Source organism: Hydra vulgaris, chromosome 12 (assembly GCF_038396675.1).
Source record: "Hydra vulgaris chromosome 12, alternate assembly HydraT2T_AEP".
In the NCBI taxonomy this organism is placed as follows: domain Eukaryota; kingdom Metazoa; phylum Cnidaria; class Hydrozoa; order Anthoathecata; family Hydridae; genus Hydra; species Hydra vulgaris.
The window spans coordinates 51,208,117-51,227,064 of NC_088931.1; the positions used below are offsets into that span (position 1 = coordinate 51,208,117).

Here is an 18,948-nt window from a genome sequence, read left to right on the forward strand (position 1 = left end):
AGTGCATGAAATATGATATCAGTCATTTTAATCCAATATCTATAACACCAAATTCATCCTTAATTTCAACAAATAGCAGGCTGTGATCAACTGTATCAAATGCTGAAGATATGTTAAAAGAGTGAAGAATAATAGTCAAAGCATCAAATGAATTTCAAAAAATGTGAATATGAAGGGCTGATTGATGAGGTCAATATGGAGAGCTGATTGGTGAGGTCAAATATTGTTTGTCCTGATTTTTAAAGATTTAGTGTTATTTGAACAACTTTACATGTGGCTGGAAAAATTCCAGATTTAAATTTGAGGTTAGCAAGCTTAGCTATAATTGGACTGAATAATTCTGAACATTATATACGGATGTTTGTTGTAATAATATCAAGTGATGATGTCTTAGGTTTAAGCATTTTGTTAACAAGGTGAGTGAGGTTAATAAGGTGAGCTATAATTGAAATGAATTAATTTTAACATTATATAAGGATGTTTATGATATAAGAATAATATCAAATGGTGATGTCTGGTTTAGGATTGACTATTTTTGAAACATCTGTAGGTGTGACTGTACAAAATGTTGTTAAAATATCTACAGGGCAAGGAAACTTCAAGATGAAATAAGATTTTAGGATTGTCATAAGTCTTTCTTAGGTAGTATTCTTTATACTTTCAAGTTTGACTTAGTGTATCTTGTTTTTATTATGGTGTTGTTTTATTAGTTTACTGTATTAGATTACTATATGTTATGCTTTTCCATTTAATAATTACATCTGGATTTAAGATTTGCTGCAGAAGCCTCATGACATGAAGTTCAATACAATTTTTTATCTAATAAATTACCAATTCTTCTATAACAATGTTTCAGTTTACAATGTCTGCTTTTTTTTAATTTTATCATTTAAAGATAATTATTTATTATTATGTTTAATAAGTCTCATTGAATATTTCTGAGTTAGTGCCAGATTTTAAAGAACATTTCAATATATTTATTCTTGATAGTTTGTTTGTTATTGTTCACATTGTTTTCAGGTATTAAACAACATGGCATCACTTGTTGTTTTATAAAGTTCTTTAATAAAGCACGATATGTTTCATTTTTTAAATTTTCATTTTAAAAACAGTTTTACTATTTAAAGGTTAATAATAAAGTGCAACCCAAATCATTTAGCAATTGTAAATACTCTTGTTTGTTACCTGAATATTGTTAAGTGAAATTTGTCATATCATCGATTTATTACTAGATAGGCGATGTTGGTAATACCAGTAGTAAATGATATGTGAGTTGGAGCTAGAACTCATTGTATCATGTTGTTGGCCTCTAGGTTACCAAAAGTCTTGATGTCACCAGGCAGAAGTATTTCTCCAGATGACGTTTAGAGATAGAGAATTCTAAAGAGAAAATGCTTGTTGGAATGATTAGATTTGATAAAATAATAAATAAAATTAGATTTGATAAAATAATAAATAGCAATAATATTATAGGTATTTTCTAGATTTAGTTTAGCATAGGAATGTTCATAGGACAGCCAGGTAAACAATAAGAGAGGTTTAATATATAATAAGTAGTGAGTTTTCATGGTATATTATTGCTACACCTTCCCCACAATGGTCTGATTGACGATGACAATGCCAGATCACCATTTTGAAACCTGGTGGTGTTATATCTTCCTGAATTGCAGTAGAAGTGTCTGATTTTAACCAAGTTTCAGTGAGTATAAAAATATCTATTGATTGGCTTTGTAATATATCATGAATGATGGCAGATTTGTTTATAGCAGATCAAACATATTAGATACCTATGTTTAGTGTAGAAAGTCTAGATAGTTCTGAAGAGATTTTTTTAATTTTTTTGTGTAAATTATGCAGATTTGGTTTTGATCCATTTAAGTTTATCTAAATACCAGCAGTATTTTTTTCAATTATGTAAATTGCACCATAAAAACAATTGAGTTTCTTTGCTCTCCAATTTAGAAAGACTAGCTGTTTGGAAACAGTAGTAAACATAAAACGTGTCTTGTTAAGTTTGTTCCACACCAATCTTTTCTATATTTATTCTTTATATGGTTTCTTCATTTCAATAATTTGTAATAAATGATAGAAAATAATTGGTATAAAAAACCATGGATTTCCCCCTGAGTTTTTTTTTTTTTAAATTATTTTGACACTTTAATTAATACCCCCACCCTCTTTTTCCTAATGTTTAATTGGCAGGTGAAAAAAGTTATTTTAATTAGCAGTAATCAAAATTCTAATAAAGAGTTTTTACCAAAATAATAAAATGCAAAACAGATTTGCCTATATAAGTATATATATTTTAGTGAAAAAAATAAATATTTTCACCCATTTATTTACTAGTTGACAAAATATAACAATTGTCAATTTTTGTAACCTTAAAAATACATCGTTGGATTAATCTAAAAATAAATGAATTAAATAATAGAGTGATCCATAAATGGGAGATGGTATTTCAGTTCCAAACCTACCAAAACTATAAAACAAAAAAAAAACTCACCAATCATCACCAAGTTCTCATTCTTATCATTCACTGATATTTGTGGTCTTTGAAGTAACTTTTCTTCTGTTAAGTCTTTTTTCTCACAAAGTTCATCAGACCTATTTGCTCTTTGTGAGACTAGTTTGAGTTTGGCTGTTTTATCTTGTGATCTTAGTGTTGATGGTTATCTTCCTTTAATTTGTAATGACTCCAATAGTCACATACTTGGCCTAGGCATTTATATTCGTAAAAATTTGTCGGGAAATTAGGCTTGAATCCACAGGCTATTCTTTTATGTGCTTTCGCTTAGCACTACTTCCTTGCTTTTCTCTTTGTTCTATATTGCTCTCCTTCATCTTAAGACTGCACTCTTTTTAATGTTATTTCTGATCAAATTAACCAAGTCCTCCTTCTTTATCTTTTAGCCAATATCATTGTTATTGGTGATTTTAACGCCCCTCACACTGAATGGCTTGGCTCTAGTGTCAGTGAATCTGCAGGCGTTAAGGCCCACAACTTTTATCTTTCACAATCTCCAACTCAAATAGTCAACTTTCCAACTTACTTTTCAAACAATCCGTATTATTTACCTTCTCTACTTGACTTATGTCTTGTTTCTGATTCTAGTCAGTGCTCAGTTTCTCCACATTCTTGCTTAGGTGCTTCTGATCACGGTTTGATTCCTCTAAAACTATTATCTCATTCTTGTTCATCATCATAATCACCCAATAATTGTACCTCTTACAACTACCATAAAGCTGACTAGGACTCTCACATAACTTCTTGGGTTCAGGCTGGCATGGAATCTTTTATCCCCTTTCAACAATTTCAAACGAAGCCTCATTCTTCTTCATGGTTTTTCTCACATTGTGCTGCAATTTCCAATTGAAATCATTATTTCCATATCTTACAGGAAAATAATTCTTCAAAAAAAAGACCTCTGTTTACTATTGGTAGAAACCAATGTAAAAAGCTTTTGTCTAATGTTAAAGCCCACTATTCTTAGGTCACGAAATTTTGTATTTCATCTCAAAAATTATGCTTTTGTGACTTCTGAAGAATCTTTAACAGTATCAATAATAAGGGCAAATCTGTTATTCCACCTCTCTTGTGTTACTTGTCATTCAATTAAGTTTTATCCTTTTAATGTGACTGTTCTTAATTGCTCCAAAAATTCTTATTTGTATAGTTTTTTTCCTTGAACATCAGTTTTTTGGAATTCGCTTCCTTCATCTTGTTTTCTTGATTCATACAATTCGCAATATTTGTTGTCTGTCAATCTTTATCTTGCCCTATAAACTTTGTCTTTTCTCTTCCAGTAGCTTTGAACTCTAATAGCGGTTGCTTGCAGTGTGTAGAAACTAAAAAAAAAAAAATTGGTAATTAGATTTAAGAAAAAAATTTCCTTCCCTTCTCTTATGCAGTAAGCTTTAATTTTAATTTCAAATAAAATTCAAAAACTTAAAAGGTTGAGTTGTATTTTGCATGTATAAGCAAAAAAAGCAAAAATTAACTTAATAGCTAAAAAGCATTTTACAAAATGTTATTAATTATGCATCAACTGTTAAAAGCAAATAGAAAATGCTTTTTAATTGATATGAAAATGAATATCTGTTTACAAAATTTTTATCTTTTCTTTTTATTAAATTTTAAACGCGATAAATTTATATGTAGAGTATAACGAATTCATTAAAATTAAAATTACAAATTTGTTCAAAAAAACAGCTATGAATTCATAAAAATTTTTTACTTGGGATCAAATTTCTCCCAATTAACTCATGTAAATAATTTGTAACTGAAGTTTTTCTTGTAACACCTTTAGAAAGGAAATTTTTACTAAAAAGTTTTGATTCAGGCGAACTCTTTTGAACAAAAATATTGTAAGTAACAAAAATATCAAAACAGAACTTTTTAATTACTACTTTGTATATCCAATATGCAAGATGTATTTTTTACTTTGTTAGTTAACATACATAAAATATTTAAATACACTTGTATTATATTTAATAAGATATCAAAACTGCAAATTCTATGGCATAATTTAACTAAAATCCAGTTTACACCAAAATAATTCACCCACTAAAAAACAAATTGAAGATGGATAAAGATGAAACTCCAAAGATGCAAGAAGAAATAGAAGTTACTCAATAATAGACAAACCTTCGTTGTTATTGATGTTTTTCTTTGCTATCAATAATTACTGTTTCCATCTATAATAATAAAAAAGTCAATATCATTTAAAAAACAGACATACAGTGAATGGAAATGCTAATAAAGCAGAAAAGCTAAATAAAATAGAATAGCATAAAAATATATGTATATGTATATATGTATATATATATATATATATATATATATATATATATATATATATATATATATATATATATATATATATATATATATATATGTATGTATGTATATATACATATATATAGGCATAGATATTTTTGCTTTTCTGTTTTATATATACATATATATATTTATATACATATATATATATACATATATATATATATATATATATATACATATATATCTTGTGATAGTTAATATATATATATATATATATATATATATATATATATATATATATATATATATATATATATATATAAATGTATATATATATATATATATATATATATATATATATATATATATATATATATATATATATATAAATATATATATATATATACATATACATATATATACATATACATATATATATATACATACATATATATATATATATATATATATATATATATATATATATATATATATATATATATTAACTATCACAAAAACTGAAAAGTTTTAGTTTTTTTCTGTTATGTTGATAGCCATATTTATCTATATGTATATTGAATAATTAAAAAATAAAAATCCATAGTTGTACTAAACAATGCCTTATAATTTTATTATTACATATTTTTAGAAAATTATGTGAACATAATTTGTATTATTAGTATCATGTATAAAAATTAGTTGATTATATTAATAATATTATTCCTTATAAAAAAATATTTATGAAGTTATCTTTTTTATTTATCATTGCCAAGCTGTTTTGATTCAGTTTGAGTATACGTAATATATTTATTTATTAACTTTATTATTAATTTTTAAAGCACCTGATATTGCACCTGATGGTTTAAATGCAAGTTTCAACAACTCTGAAGTTTTATTTGAGTGGCAGTCTCTTGAAAATGATATAGATGTCTGGAATGATGTTAAAGCAGGGTCTTACCGTTTAAGCTACAGAATGTTAAATAGTTCATTATCAATTACAGTTGATTTTTTCAAGACTGTTAATGTTAGCAATAGTCAATATGTTTTAAAAAATGCAACCCAATGTCATGTTTACATTGCTTATGTAAATGCCTTTTCTATTGCTCTCGGTCCTGCAAGTTCAAAAATATGTCTTCTTAGTCCTATTACAAGTAAGTATTTTAATAAGTATATATAAATTAACAATTTTTTTATGAGACAATCCTTTATACAGGGACCAGGTAACACCATACAATCTTTTATATTTGAACCAATCAACATCGGACAATTGTTTTTATTTGAACCAATCAACACTAGACAATCATTTATATTTGAATCAATCAACACCAGACAACCCTTTATATTTCGTTAAATTAACTTAATAAAAATTTTCAAATTAAAAAATACTGTGATTTGATTCAAATTTCACTGATTGATTCTTGAATTAAAAATCAGATTCATGTTCTTGTTTTGTATTTTTAATAATTTACTGACATATAATTATAAATTACTTAGTTGTTTCAGCAAGATCATAATAAAAATAAAATCAACTGTTTTTATTAACACTTGTATCAATTATGCTAGTTAGGATTAGAACTTTCAGAATTTTAAAAATTATAATTTTTTTAATGGTAATATTTGTAGAACCAGGCTGTTTAAATCCGGTTATTAAAGCGTATTATCTTGTTGACCCAAGAACAGCCGTCTTTCTTCCTGATAGTTTTGATCCTACATATTTTCGAGGAGCCATAAAGTCTTGGTTATTTCATGTATATGTTACAGGTAGTTATGATCCTGGACCTATTGATTTAAATTATCGTAGTATAATATTTAATCTTCAATTTTCAATTGAAGACTATGCTGAAAAATCTGCAATATGCGATGATGATAAGTTGTTGAGATTTCTTAATCAAACTACTAATTATGAATTAACTCTAATGGGATTACATCCTTATACAAGTTATAAAGTTTCAATTCAACCCTGCAATGAACATGGTTGTGGTAATATTTCAAATCCAGTTTTTTTTACAACATACTCTGACATACCAAGTTGTTCACCTAACTCACTTTACTTACAAAATGAACCTAATGTAGCTGTGGTTGTATCATGGAATGCATTAGATGATAGTTGTGCTAATGGAATTTTAGAAAGCTACACTCTTAAATGCTCAGGAGAACAATCAGGCCCCCTGGAAAATATTACTTCAGATCTTTCAATAATGTTTATCAATTTGCATAATTATGAGATAATTTGTTGTCAAGTTGCAGCAAGTAATATTAATGGAACAGGACCATATAGTTCTGAAGAATGCATTCACACTCCTGAAACTGGTACAGTTTTTTTTAATTTTCAATAAAATAAATAAAAATTCTACTTTAAAAACTACGAAAACAATTTTTTATAACAAATATATGTAGTTTACTTCTTTATAATTTCTTATTTACTATTTTTGTATTTTTTTAAATATATATTTAAGAGCCTGATGCTGTTCCAATGCCAAGTAACATTGATATGACATCTTTTACTGGACGTTTTACAATACTGCCTCCTGATCGTTATAAGATGAATGGTGTAGTTTTAGGTATTAAAGCAACCATAAGAAACATTTCTTTTGCAAATTCAACTTTTGAAACATCAATACTGCAGCATCAATCTTTACCATATTCTGAAGAATTTGATTTTTTTTTTACTCCCATTGATTTGTACAGTGGTTCAGTAAATATTTTGTTTGAATATTTGCTTCCATCATTTGTGTATAATGTAGAGCTACAATATTTTAACTCAATTGGTTATGGTCCTTGGAGTGATGCTTATCAAATTATTACAGAAGAATATTGTGAGTATTTTAATATATTATTTTGTAAATTACTCTATTTCTGTTGTTAAGGTATATTTTTTGTTTTCATATTAATTAATTTTTATTTGTTTATTTTATATTGTATTAATTTTGCTGTTATTGCTATAACAGCAAAATTAATACTATAATCTCAAAATTAAAATAATTTTGAGATGATGGTACCAAGTATTATAATCTCAAAATTATTTTAAACAATCTACATCTACATCTCAAAAAAATCAAAATTGTTTTTAAAAAATCTCAAAATTATTTCAAACAGTCTACATCCATATTTCAAAAATGGAGCCTTGACAATCAAGGTTGTGGTGAAGAAATGAAACCCGAATAAACAAGTAAACCCCAAACTCCTTATCTTTTGTCTATGAAAAAAGCACTTTACAATTATGGCCATGGTACCAACCAGATGGTGTAAATACTAATTTTGACTATACTTCAGGGTTAAGGAGTTAAATAAAGAGGTTCAAAAATTTTAAAACATTCGTAGGTTTCTTGACTTTAGGCCCCCCACAGCCTTGGGAAGGAGAATCAAAATAAAAAATTATATAAGTTCTTAAGGGACTACCAACTCCCAACAAATGTTGTATTCATACTAAAGAAAATGTTGAAAAAAATATTTTTGAGCTTTTTTTTTTTTTTATTAAAACTAAATAATAAATGTATATCAACAAAAACTAAACTTGTTGTTTTATTTGAAGCTTGCCTTTTCCATTTTACTCTTTATTTCAGAGTCTTTATAATATATGCCATAACCTACAGACTTGATCATTTATTTCAATCACATTTAGTTTTTATATATGATGTCTATGTTTTTTATTTTTTAATATATCAAAGTATTTTTTCCACATACAAACTGCAAATCACATTTATTAAATAGTTATTAATTAAATCTTGTTAATCCAAACATGCCTGCAATAAGGTATAGCAGAGAAATGGAAAAAATGTTTTTATGAAATTTTAAAAATCAGTCATAAAGGGGTAGCATTGCATTGTGGATTATTTTTAGATAGAGAAATTCCCTTCATTGATTGTTTTGATAGTATTGTTACTTGTTTGTGTTGTCCACCTGCATATCTTGAACTAAAATGCCCATTTTCTATAAGTTGATCCACTTGATTTAAGCGTAAAACTTCCATACTTGATTAAAAATGATGTTAAAACAAGAATCATGCATATTATACATATAAATAAAAATATTAAATTTGACAATAAGAAATAGGATCCAATCAAGTATATATTTATAAAGTATTATTAAAACTATTATTTGAGAACAATTTTAAAACTGTAATGTGGGGCTTTATTTTTTATTTGATAAGAAAAAAATATTATTACATTCCTGGAACTTTTTATTGTTATAAAATTACTAATGAAATATGATCTAATAGAAAAAAATCTTTGTGGATTTTAAAAGTTATTACTTCATTTTAATGAATGATGAGGGGAGGGGTAATAACTAATTTTTATAATACAGAAAAATTACTTTGTCAGCAAGAAGACAATCACCCCAACCAAAGAAAGTCTTATTTATTTATAAAATAAAACATTATAACAAAATTATTATCACTTAAAAGTGATTAAATCTTTTGGCTAAGTATTTTTATAACATGGCATTCAAGATAAAAAACCTATCATGTTTAGAAGTGATAATTATGTCAAAATAACTACTTCCTCAATTGAGTGGGAAATACCCTTTTTTTTTTTGTCATAGGCTAGTTAAATATTACCGAATTGTTAGGTTTCACGCTGTTTGAAAAGTTATTTACATATTTTTAAAAAATTTGTGGGCATTACAGGATCAAGAATTTATTCAATAAAAATTGACTTAATTTTCATCATCTTATAAATTCTTTGTATTTAATTCTTTTTTAGTTTGAAGTTGAGTCTTAAGTCCATTAGTTGTATATTAAGTATTACATCGCGTATTAATACCCCTCATCCTTTATTACTTTCCAATTCCATTTATTATGAATGTCTCCTCTTATTTTTGGAATCTTAGATTATTGTATTAATAATACAAACTTAAATTGAAAACTTTTTTTACTCCAAAGTAACTATATGTAAACAAAATTTAGGAACTTAATACCATTCAGCAGCTAGGTCAGGTCAATCTAGTACTGGACACATGTAGTCCAGTACAACCTACTTATACGTCAGAAAGGGTATCCAGTTGTGAAAAATTGCTTTAACTATTCCATAATGGCATTTAAATGCCATTGTAGAGCCAATAAATATCATTATGACATTTAAATTTAATAGGGAAAAAAAAACAGCCCATATAAAATGATACTTTTTTTTTTTATCAAAAAATTATTTATTTTAAATTATTTAAATTATTTAAGTTTTTTAACTGTTCTTGCCAATAATGCAAGAGATAAAATATAAAAACTTAAATAAATATTTAAATTATTTAAGTTTTTATATTTTATCTCTTGCATTATTGGCAAGAACAGTTTTTAAGTTACATAGTGCAGCACACACTCTCACAATATCGCAAAACATTGTTAAATGAAAAACATTCTTTAAAATTCTATAGGTTTTTATTCTGTTAATTTTGCTTTCAATATGTATTTTTAAGTTAGCTATTTTTTTATTTTACATTCAAATGCTGTCATCTGACATTTAAGATAAGCACCTAATGACCATGTTACAAAAACTTAACAAAATTTCTTTCTGGGATTTGAAATCCATGACTTGCCATGACTTCATCAACATGCACTAACAAGTCATAAAAACTCTTATGTTATAAATTTATCAGAACATCATACACCATAACAAACAAGAAGATTAAAAATGTTATTTGTAATCAAAAAAGTTGATGCTTGTGCTAGGTGAGATTTTAGTTGTTCAATAAAAAGTTCAGCAAAATTAAATAACATTCTGCATTTCTAATGCTCTAAGCATATTTTTTTTGATTGATTAACGGAAAGCCATACAATATGACCCAACTACCTAACACACTGCCTAAAAATTTAACTCATGTGGTAAGTGTTTTAGAAAAAGTAGGAAAAGAAATTCTGAATTGCTCTGCCATGTTTTTATTAGGAATTTATTTTTATTCAATAAAAAGGTGAAGGCGTATAAGTGTTTAAAAAAATTCTTCACAATTTAAATAGAGAATATATTTATGTAAATGAAATTTGCTAAAAATGAACATATTTAGGTCCTCCCCAGTATCTAAACTTCTGAAGAAAAGGTATAATAACTAAGAAAATGGCATTAAATAAATCTGTTAAGAAGGTCCCTGTATAAAAGTTCATTTTTTTTTGTTTTTATTTTTTTGCATGAAAAAACCAACAATATTTTAGTTTGATCAACTTTTTTATTGATTAATTTGCTTCAAGGATATATTCAAGTAGTTTATTTTTTTAACAAAAGGATCAATCAAAGTATTTTGTATTACATCCATCGCACATACTTGACTTAGTATGCACATTTCCATATTATGACTGGCTAGCATATGAACATTTGCAGCTTGTTAGTTATAACTAAATTGTATTATCATTATTAATATTATATATATTAATGGTATTATCTTGGTATAAGTAATTCATTATTATCTGTGCTAACTAATACTTTTCAAAACTTAAAAGTTTGATTTTAGATAAGATTTATATAAACTTTTTCTAAGCTTCAGTACGATTTATTTCAGTAAAATTTTATCCTATATGTAAAGTAGGATCTGGATTGGCAATGGATGGTGTTCCATCTACAAAATGAATAGAACATACACAGTTACTGTCACATGGATTTCATTTTTTCTTTTCTTCCCACTTTTCTCTTTCTCTAGAATTTTTTTAAGAATTTGGAAAACAGTAAAGATTGAAAGGGTGGTTGCAACCACATTGTTCTTTTTACAAACTTTCATGAACAATACATTCTTGTTTTTTCCATTTAAAAAGTTTATAATGGCTATTTGAACAATCTATAACTGCGAACTTACCTTTTCTTATTGTGTTGAATTAATAAACATATAAATACTATATAAGTCAAAAAAGTCAAATACCTTTTTATTGAATATTCAGGCTTTTACCACCAGAATGAAAATTCAGTTCTCGTTTCATAAAAATAGTAGAACTTTAAGTTAGATAGGTGTATTAAAATAAATAAGTTTTCAAATAATCAATTCAAAAATTCTAATAAAAAAAAACTAACGTTTAAATCATGAGGCAATTTTAAAATTTATCGAATTAATCTATTATCTAAAGTAATAAGTTTTGTAATTGTATGTAATATAATTTGAAAGTCTATTATCTAAAGTAATAAGTTATGTAAACAAATAAAGCATTGTGTATCTAGGGATTTATATTTAGAATACAAGTTATACAATTTGTGAAGTCAGTTAGAAAAAATTTTTGAGCCAATTCTTGTATTTTTTATTTTACTTATTATAAATTTTATTTAGATTCAGAGGCACCAAGTTTAATATCATATTCAAGTGACAATGTAAGTATCATAAAAGTTAATTGGAGCAGTGTTCCTATTGAAAAGAGTAATGGAATAGTATTTCAGTATGCAATTTGTCGTAGTCAGATATTAGACAATAACATCATTGAAAAAGAAGTATGCTTCAACCACACAAATCTTTTAGTCTTTGAGTTTAATTTAACTAATCTAGATCGTGGAAGCACTCACAATATTAGTGTTGCTGCATGTAACAAAGCAGGATGTGGAAATAAGATCTATATTCTTGCAAGTGCTATGGGATTCAGTACGTGCTTGTATTTTGGCTAACTACTAATTATCATGATTAATATATTACTAATTATCATGACTAACTTTTTTATTATTAACATTTAATTTTAGCTGACGGAAATTGGTTAGAGTGGTCAATGTGGGGGGCATGTAGTAAGACATGTGATCAAGGTCAAAAGATGAGGACACGAATTTGCACACCACATACTGAGGGAGGTAATGACTGCTTTGGGAGTAACTTAGATTTCACAACTTGTCAACTTGCAAAATGCTCAGGTAAAAAAAATTATAACTATAGAGATGTTTATATATTTTATTTGAAGTAAAATTATAATTAAAAATTATTTTACTAAAGTGCACTCTTAATTAATTTTATGTTTATGTTAAGGTTTTGTTTTGGGAAGTGAAGGTCAAACAAATTGTACAGCTGTATGTGTTCGGAACAATTACTTATGTTCACCTTTTTATTTAAAGCCATATAATGATACATCTCTTTTTCTGGATGCAGTTATGCCAATTAAATGTAAAATTAGTTTGGCTAACAAAGTCTACAGCTCTGATTTAGATCCTAGTTTTGACAACAGTACAGGTGATTGTCTAGGTTACGTTAACATTCCAGATGAAGTTCCTTGTGAGAGTAAAAGTACTTTTAATCAACCAAACATGCACAGGTTATGCAATTGTATCAGTCCAGGTAATACTTTGTATGTTTAATCTCAATGGATGTGCTTAAATTCCATGTTCATTAGATTAATTTTAATAATTAATCTAATGAACATGGAATGAGTTTAATGTTTGTGTTTATTATTCAAGAGCAGAATAAACCTTTTCAAAAAGTTAGTCAAGAAATGGTAATGACTCCAGAAGAAAAAAATAAGGAAGGGAGATACATACAGGATTCAAAAAATCAAAAGTCATACCATTTAACAATTTCTAATAAATCAGTTGTTGTTTAATTCTTTGACAAAATGGTTTTTAATTTATTTTACATTATGAAATCACCACCATAAAGCTTTTTGTAATGAAATGCAACAGACGCTTATGAGACGTTTTATGACATTTTTAGCATAGGAGGTACATTTTTCAGGAAAAAATTTAAATAATCACATAGAACATCAATAAAGTAACACTTAAATAATGCCAAAGAACATCAATGAAGAACTAAAGAAATGAAAAAAAAGTTACATAAAAACTAGCTGTTTAAGTTTGTATAAAATGTGTAATTCTCTCAATTAAGATATAAATGGTACAATACATAAACTTTCTGGTATGTGATATAAAAGATACAGTTATATAACCCTTCCAGTTTGTGATATAAAAGATACAGTCATTAACCATTCCAGTTTATGATATAAAAGATACAGTCATACAACCCTTCCAATTTGTAACATAAAAGATACAGTCATATAACACTTCCAGTTTGTGAAATAAAAGACACATTCGTATAACCTTTCATGTTTTTGATATAAAGATACAGTTATATAACAGTATATAGTCATAATTTAGACTGACAATGCTAAACCTAAAGTAATAAAAAAAGAAACAAAAAAAAAAGCAAGACAATAAAAAGTGGGCGTGTTTAAATTTGCCAATTCAAAAATATAAAAATATAAAATATAAATTTATAAGAAGTAAAGCCTTTTTTTTTTAAATTTAAAATTCTTGAAACTCGACTTATTGAAGCCCTTACCTTGACAATAGAAAATGATTTTTCAAGATAATTTTTAGGAAAAGATAAAATAATGAATTATCTATAAATCTAATCATTAAATGACAATATTTCTAATACAGACTAGGATAACAAGTTTTTACATATATAAGATTCTGAAGAATATTTAAATCCAAATAAAACACAACGTTGTGTTGCAACACAAACCAAATCCATTTTCAAAGGTTAAATAACTGAGCCAAAATTTTTAGTGAAAGTTGTTTTCATCACTTAATTTTAAAAGTTCATCTATTTGTTTTTAGAAGTAATAAGTTTCACCAGGCAGAAAATCATTTGTAGTTTTTATTATAATTATAAGGAACAAATTAAAATTATTAACGTTGATTTGTCTGTTTTTCTTCACTCCTGTGAAGTTTCTATGATTTTTCTAGTTTAATGGATAAAAGATGTTGGTCAATGCCCCTAACAAACCTTTACTTGCCCCTGATAACTATTTATTACATATTTGTTATTATTGGTTTATGTGTTTGTTACTAATAATTCAATAATTAAATTGAAAGATTTTTCTTTACTCTTCTATTGTTCTACTTAGTATTTAGTTGTCTTTTGATTATTTGTGTGCCTAAAAATAAAAAAATGTTTAAGAAAAATTTTGTTTGAAAATGTTAAATATATTTATTTAAATATTCAAAATGTTATATAAAGTTTAATAATTTATTTAATTCTTTTAATTACATTAAGTTTAAAAATTTTAATTATAACAAATTTAAAATTCTTTTATCATTAAAATAATTGGTGATCATTGAATTACATAAGTGTAAAATAAATTTTTAATCTTTTTAGTTGATTTTGGGTTTACAAAATGGGCTCATTGGAGTTTTTGCTCAGAGACCTGTGGAAACACTAGCGTACAAGTTAGAAAGAGGAATTGTCTTGGAACTTGTACTGGAAACTCTAAAGAAACCCGTGTGTGTGATGTTCCATTATGTCCAGGTAATATTTTTAATGCATTCCAATTCATATGATACATATTTCAATTACACTTTGAAAAATTTTATTAACATTAAATTTATAAATTAAATATACAAATAATAATTTTTCTCTAATATATATATATATATATATATATATATATATATATATATATATATATATATATATATATATACATATGTATACATATATATATATATATATATATATATATATATATATTATATATATATATATATATATATATATATATATATATATATATATATATATATATATATATATATAAAGTAGAGCATTAAGATAATGTAAATATATAAATCAATATTCTTAGTTGAATTTTTTTTTTTTTTTTTACTTATTTACAAAAAAAGTAGTTGTTGCATTTTGGGTTTCATTTTAAAGCAATTTGTATATAAAATGTTATCACACATAAGAAAAAAAGTTGTTAATATAAAGATATATATCAAAATTAGTGCAAAAAAGTAAACATCAGTACTGTTATTTAATAAATCCCTTACATTCTTTTTTTGTACCTTGTTGAAATTGCTAAGGTTTGCCCAATTAATTAGCACAAACGTTGATGGAACCATACAGATCTCTAGCATACAGATCTCTTTATATAGATTTATCTATTGATTTGGCTTGTATAAATATTATAGACACTTGAAATTGCTAAGGTTTGCCCAATTAATTAGCACAAACGTTGATGAAACCATACAGATCTCTAGCATACAGATCTCTTTATATAGATTTATCTATTGATTTGGCTTGTATAAATGTTATAGACACTTGATTCATTAAAGCTAAATCAGCCCCTTAACACCAACAGTTTCATTCCACCATGTAACTTTTAAGAATTGTAAATGTAAATTTTAAGATTTAAACGATTCAACAAGAACTTTTTTTTCTATTCATTACTTCAAAGTTACATGTATCACTTGGATCAAATTTGTCTTTGGTAAAACTATTAAAAAAAGTAACAAGTAAACCTGTTAGTAAGTAACATACAAGTAAACCTGTTAGTAAGTACCATACAAGTAAACCTGTTAGTAAGTACCATACAAGTAAACCTGTTAGTAAGTAACATTCAGGTAAACCTGTTAGTGACATGTTAATTGTAAAGATATAAGCTAAAAGCTTTTTAACAATAGTGATTTTAAATTTTTATGATTTTTTGAAGAAAATAATTAGTTTTAATTGAAAGTGTATTAAATTTTATTTTATTTTGATTTTTAGTTATTAAAAAATTTATATATTTATTAACTATTTGTAATATATGTTTATTGATTATTTGTAAATTTTTTTACAAGATTATTTATACAATGTTGAATAAATATATTTTTCTTACATTAAATTTTTTAAAAAGAAAAGAAATTAATTAATCAAGTCAAGAAAAATTCTAAATTAGTTTGTTCTTTTGCAATTAGTTGATGGAGAATGGGGAAGTTGGGGAAACTATTCTGAATGCAATACCACTTGTGGATATGGCTATCAAATTCGAACTAGAGATTGTAACAATCCATCCACAGTTGGAAGTGGTACACCATGTCAAGGAATTCATAAAGATGAAAAACCAGAATGCAATGCATTTCCTTGCCCAGGTATGATTAGCTTTATTAGTTCTTCTTCTAAATAATGGGTAAAATTTGACAAGTATTCTCTTATTTAGAATTTAAGTGAAATCAAAAACTACATATATTGTAATGAAATTGATATAAACTGATGTGAGTTGTTTCATATCAGTTTATATTGATTTCATTCAATTTGTATGTAGTTTTGTAAATCTGTTTGCATATATATATATATATATATATATATATATATATATATATATATATATATATATATATATATATATATATATATATGTGTATATATATATATATATATATATATATATATATATATATATATATATATATATATATATACATGTATATTTATTTATATATATATATATATATATATATGAAAACACACAAATAGTTTTAAATTTATAATTAAAATAGAGTGCTCAACATTCTTAATAATACAGAGCAATAATAAATTAGTAGAAACTCACTTATCAAACTTATTTTATCAGTTAAGATTTCTGATTTCTGATGAAACACTGTAAAATAAAATAAGTTTGATAAGTGATTTTCTACTAATATATATATATATATATATATATATATATATATATATATATATATATATATATATATATATATATATATATATATATATATATACACATATATATATATATATATATATATATTTATATATATACATACATACATATATATATATATATATATATATATATGTATATATATATATATATATATATACATATATAGATATATACATATATATAAATATATATATATATATATATATATATATATATATATATATATATATATATATATATATGTATATATATATATATATATGTATATATATATATGTATATATATGTATATATACATATATATATATATATATATATGTATGTATATGAATGTATATGTATGTATAATACAATAAAACTACAATAAATATTCAATAGAATTTTTTTTCGGTCTAGTTGATGGTGGTTACTCAAATTGGACTGATTGGTCAATATGCAGTAGACCATGTGGAGAAGGAGTAACCATAAGTAGGCGTTACTGCAACAATCCTGTACCTGCGCTGAGGGGTAAAGATTGCAATGGCAGCGATATAATGATAATGCCATGTTACCTTCAAAACTGCACATGTATGTACATAAACTTTGTGTATAAAAATAAAGTCATATTTTTTATTTATGATTTTAACTATCTTAAGTTTTATATACAATGCATTGCTATATTTTAGAAACACTACTTGTTTTATAATATTTTAAATTTATTTTTCAACCCTGTATAAACTAGAGATGTCACGAATAGTGATTTTGCAAAATACCAAATATTCAGCTTGGCGCTTGGCCGAAGCATCAAATATTTGGCAGCTGAATATGTGGTGACACTTAATTTTGAAGGTTTCGACCTGCTTCATTGAAGTGGATACGTTAACTACACTGAATGCGTTTTTGTTTTATTTGTGACTTAGTCAGGTCACATGTGCATTGTTTATTGACTGTTATATCAAATTGTTCTAACTATAGTTATGTTTAAAAGTAACTCTTCAAACCATTCAAAAAGATTACCAAAATAACCAGCTCAGGTGTGTCTTACACTTCTGAGGTAATTTAAGAAGTTGCTGTTGATAGATATAGCACAACGAACTCTTATCTTAACAAAAATGATATCCATACTACAACTTGAGCTTTATTTAACTTATGGTTTAACTTTAATTTACATGTCAATTATTCAGTAGCCTTTTTTATTGATGCATGTTTTTAAAAACTAATTTCAAAGGATTAGTTGAAACACAGCGAGCAAAACAAAAAAGTTTAAAAGCTCTGAAATAGATCAATTCTGTGAAAGGTTAAACCTTCTCAGCGAAAGGCTGCTTAACACTGATGAACCATCACCAGTGTTTAGTGGCACTGGTGGTAATTTAACTCCAATTTGAAAGATAAAAAATAATGTAAAAAAAATGATCAAACCAATCTCAACAAAAAATATGCACACATTTGAAGATGTGGAAAAGAAAAGTCAGATTGCAAGTGAAATTAGTTTTACATGAAAATGTTTGTTTAAATTGGACAACAAACCTTTACAGTTTATAATTTATAAGGAATTCACAATCCTTTGCTATCATCAAACAATGAAAATATCTTATCATAACTTACCACCTTAAATTTTAAGTATCATATATGCCAGATTTTAACCGAATACCGAATAGTAAAAAAATTGACAAATAGGTTTAATACCGAGTAGCCATCGAATCTTCGTGACATCTCTACTATTAACCCTATGATTCCAATACTTGAGTCTTGATTAACATGGTGACCTGCATAGAGAAAAAAGTAAATCTCAGTTAAGTGAGATCTGTTTGACTACAAT

General features: G+C 25.5%; 1 protein-coding gene across 1 annotated transcript in view; it reads left to right on the forward strand.

The window, feature by feature from the left end:
- Positions 1-18,948, forward strand: part of LOC105844513 (uncharacterized) — a 154,326-nt gene that overhangs the window by 107,916 nt on the left and 27,462 nt on the right. The window contains exons 29-37 of the mRNA XM_065813630.1: positions 5,620-5,931; positions 6,404-7,090; positions 7,237-7,596; positions 12,017-12,322; positions 12,418-12,582; positions 12,695-13,000; positions 14,819-14,968; positions 16,399-16,572; positions 17,547-17,717. Coding sequence (XP_065669702.1) covers positions 5,620-5,931; positions 6,404-7,090; positions 7,237-7,596; positions 12,017-12,322; positions 12,418-12,582; positions 12,695-13,000; positions 14,819-14,968; positions 16,399-16,572; positions 17,547-17,717 — 2,631 coding nt within the window. The remainder of the gene's footprint in view (positions 1-5,619; positions 5,932-6,403; positions 7,091-7,236; positions 7,597-12,016; positions 12,323-12,417; positions 12,583-12,694; positions 13,001-14,818; positions 14,969-16,398; positions 16,573-17,546; positions 17,718-18,948) is intronic.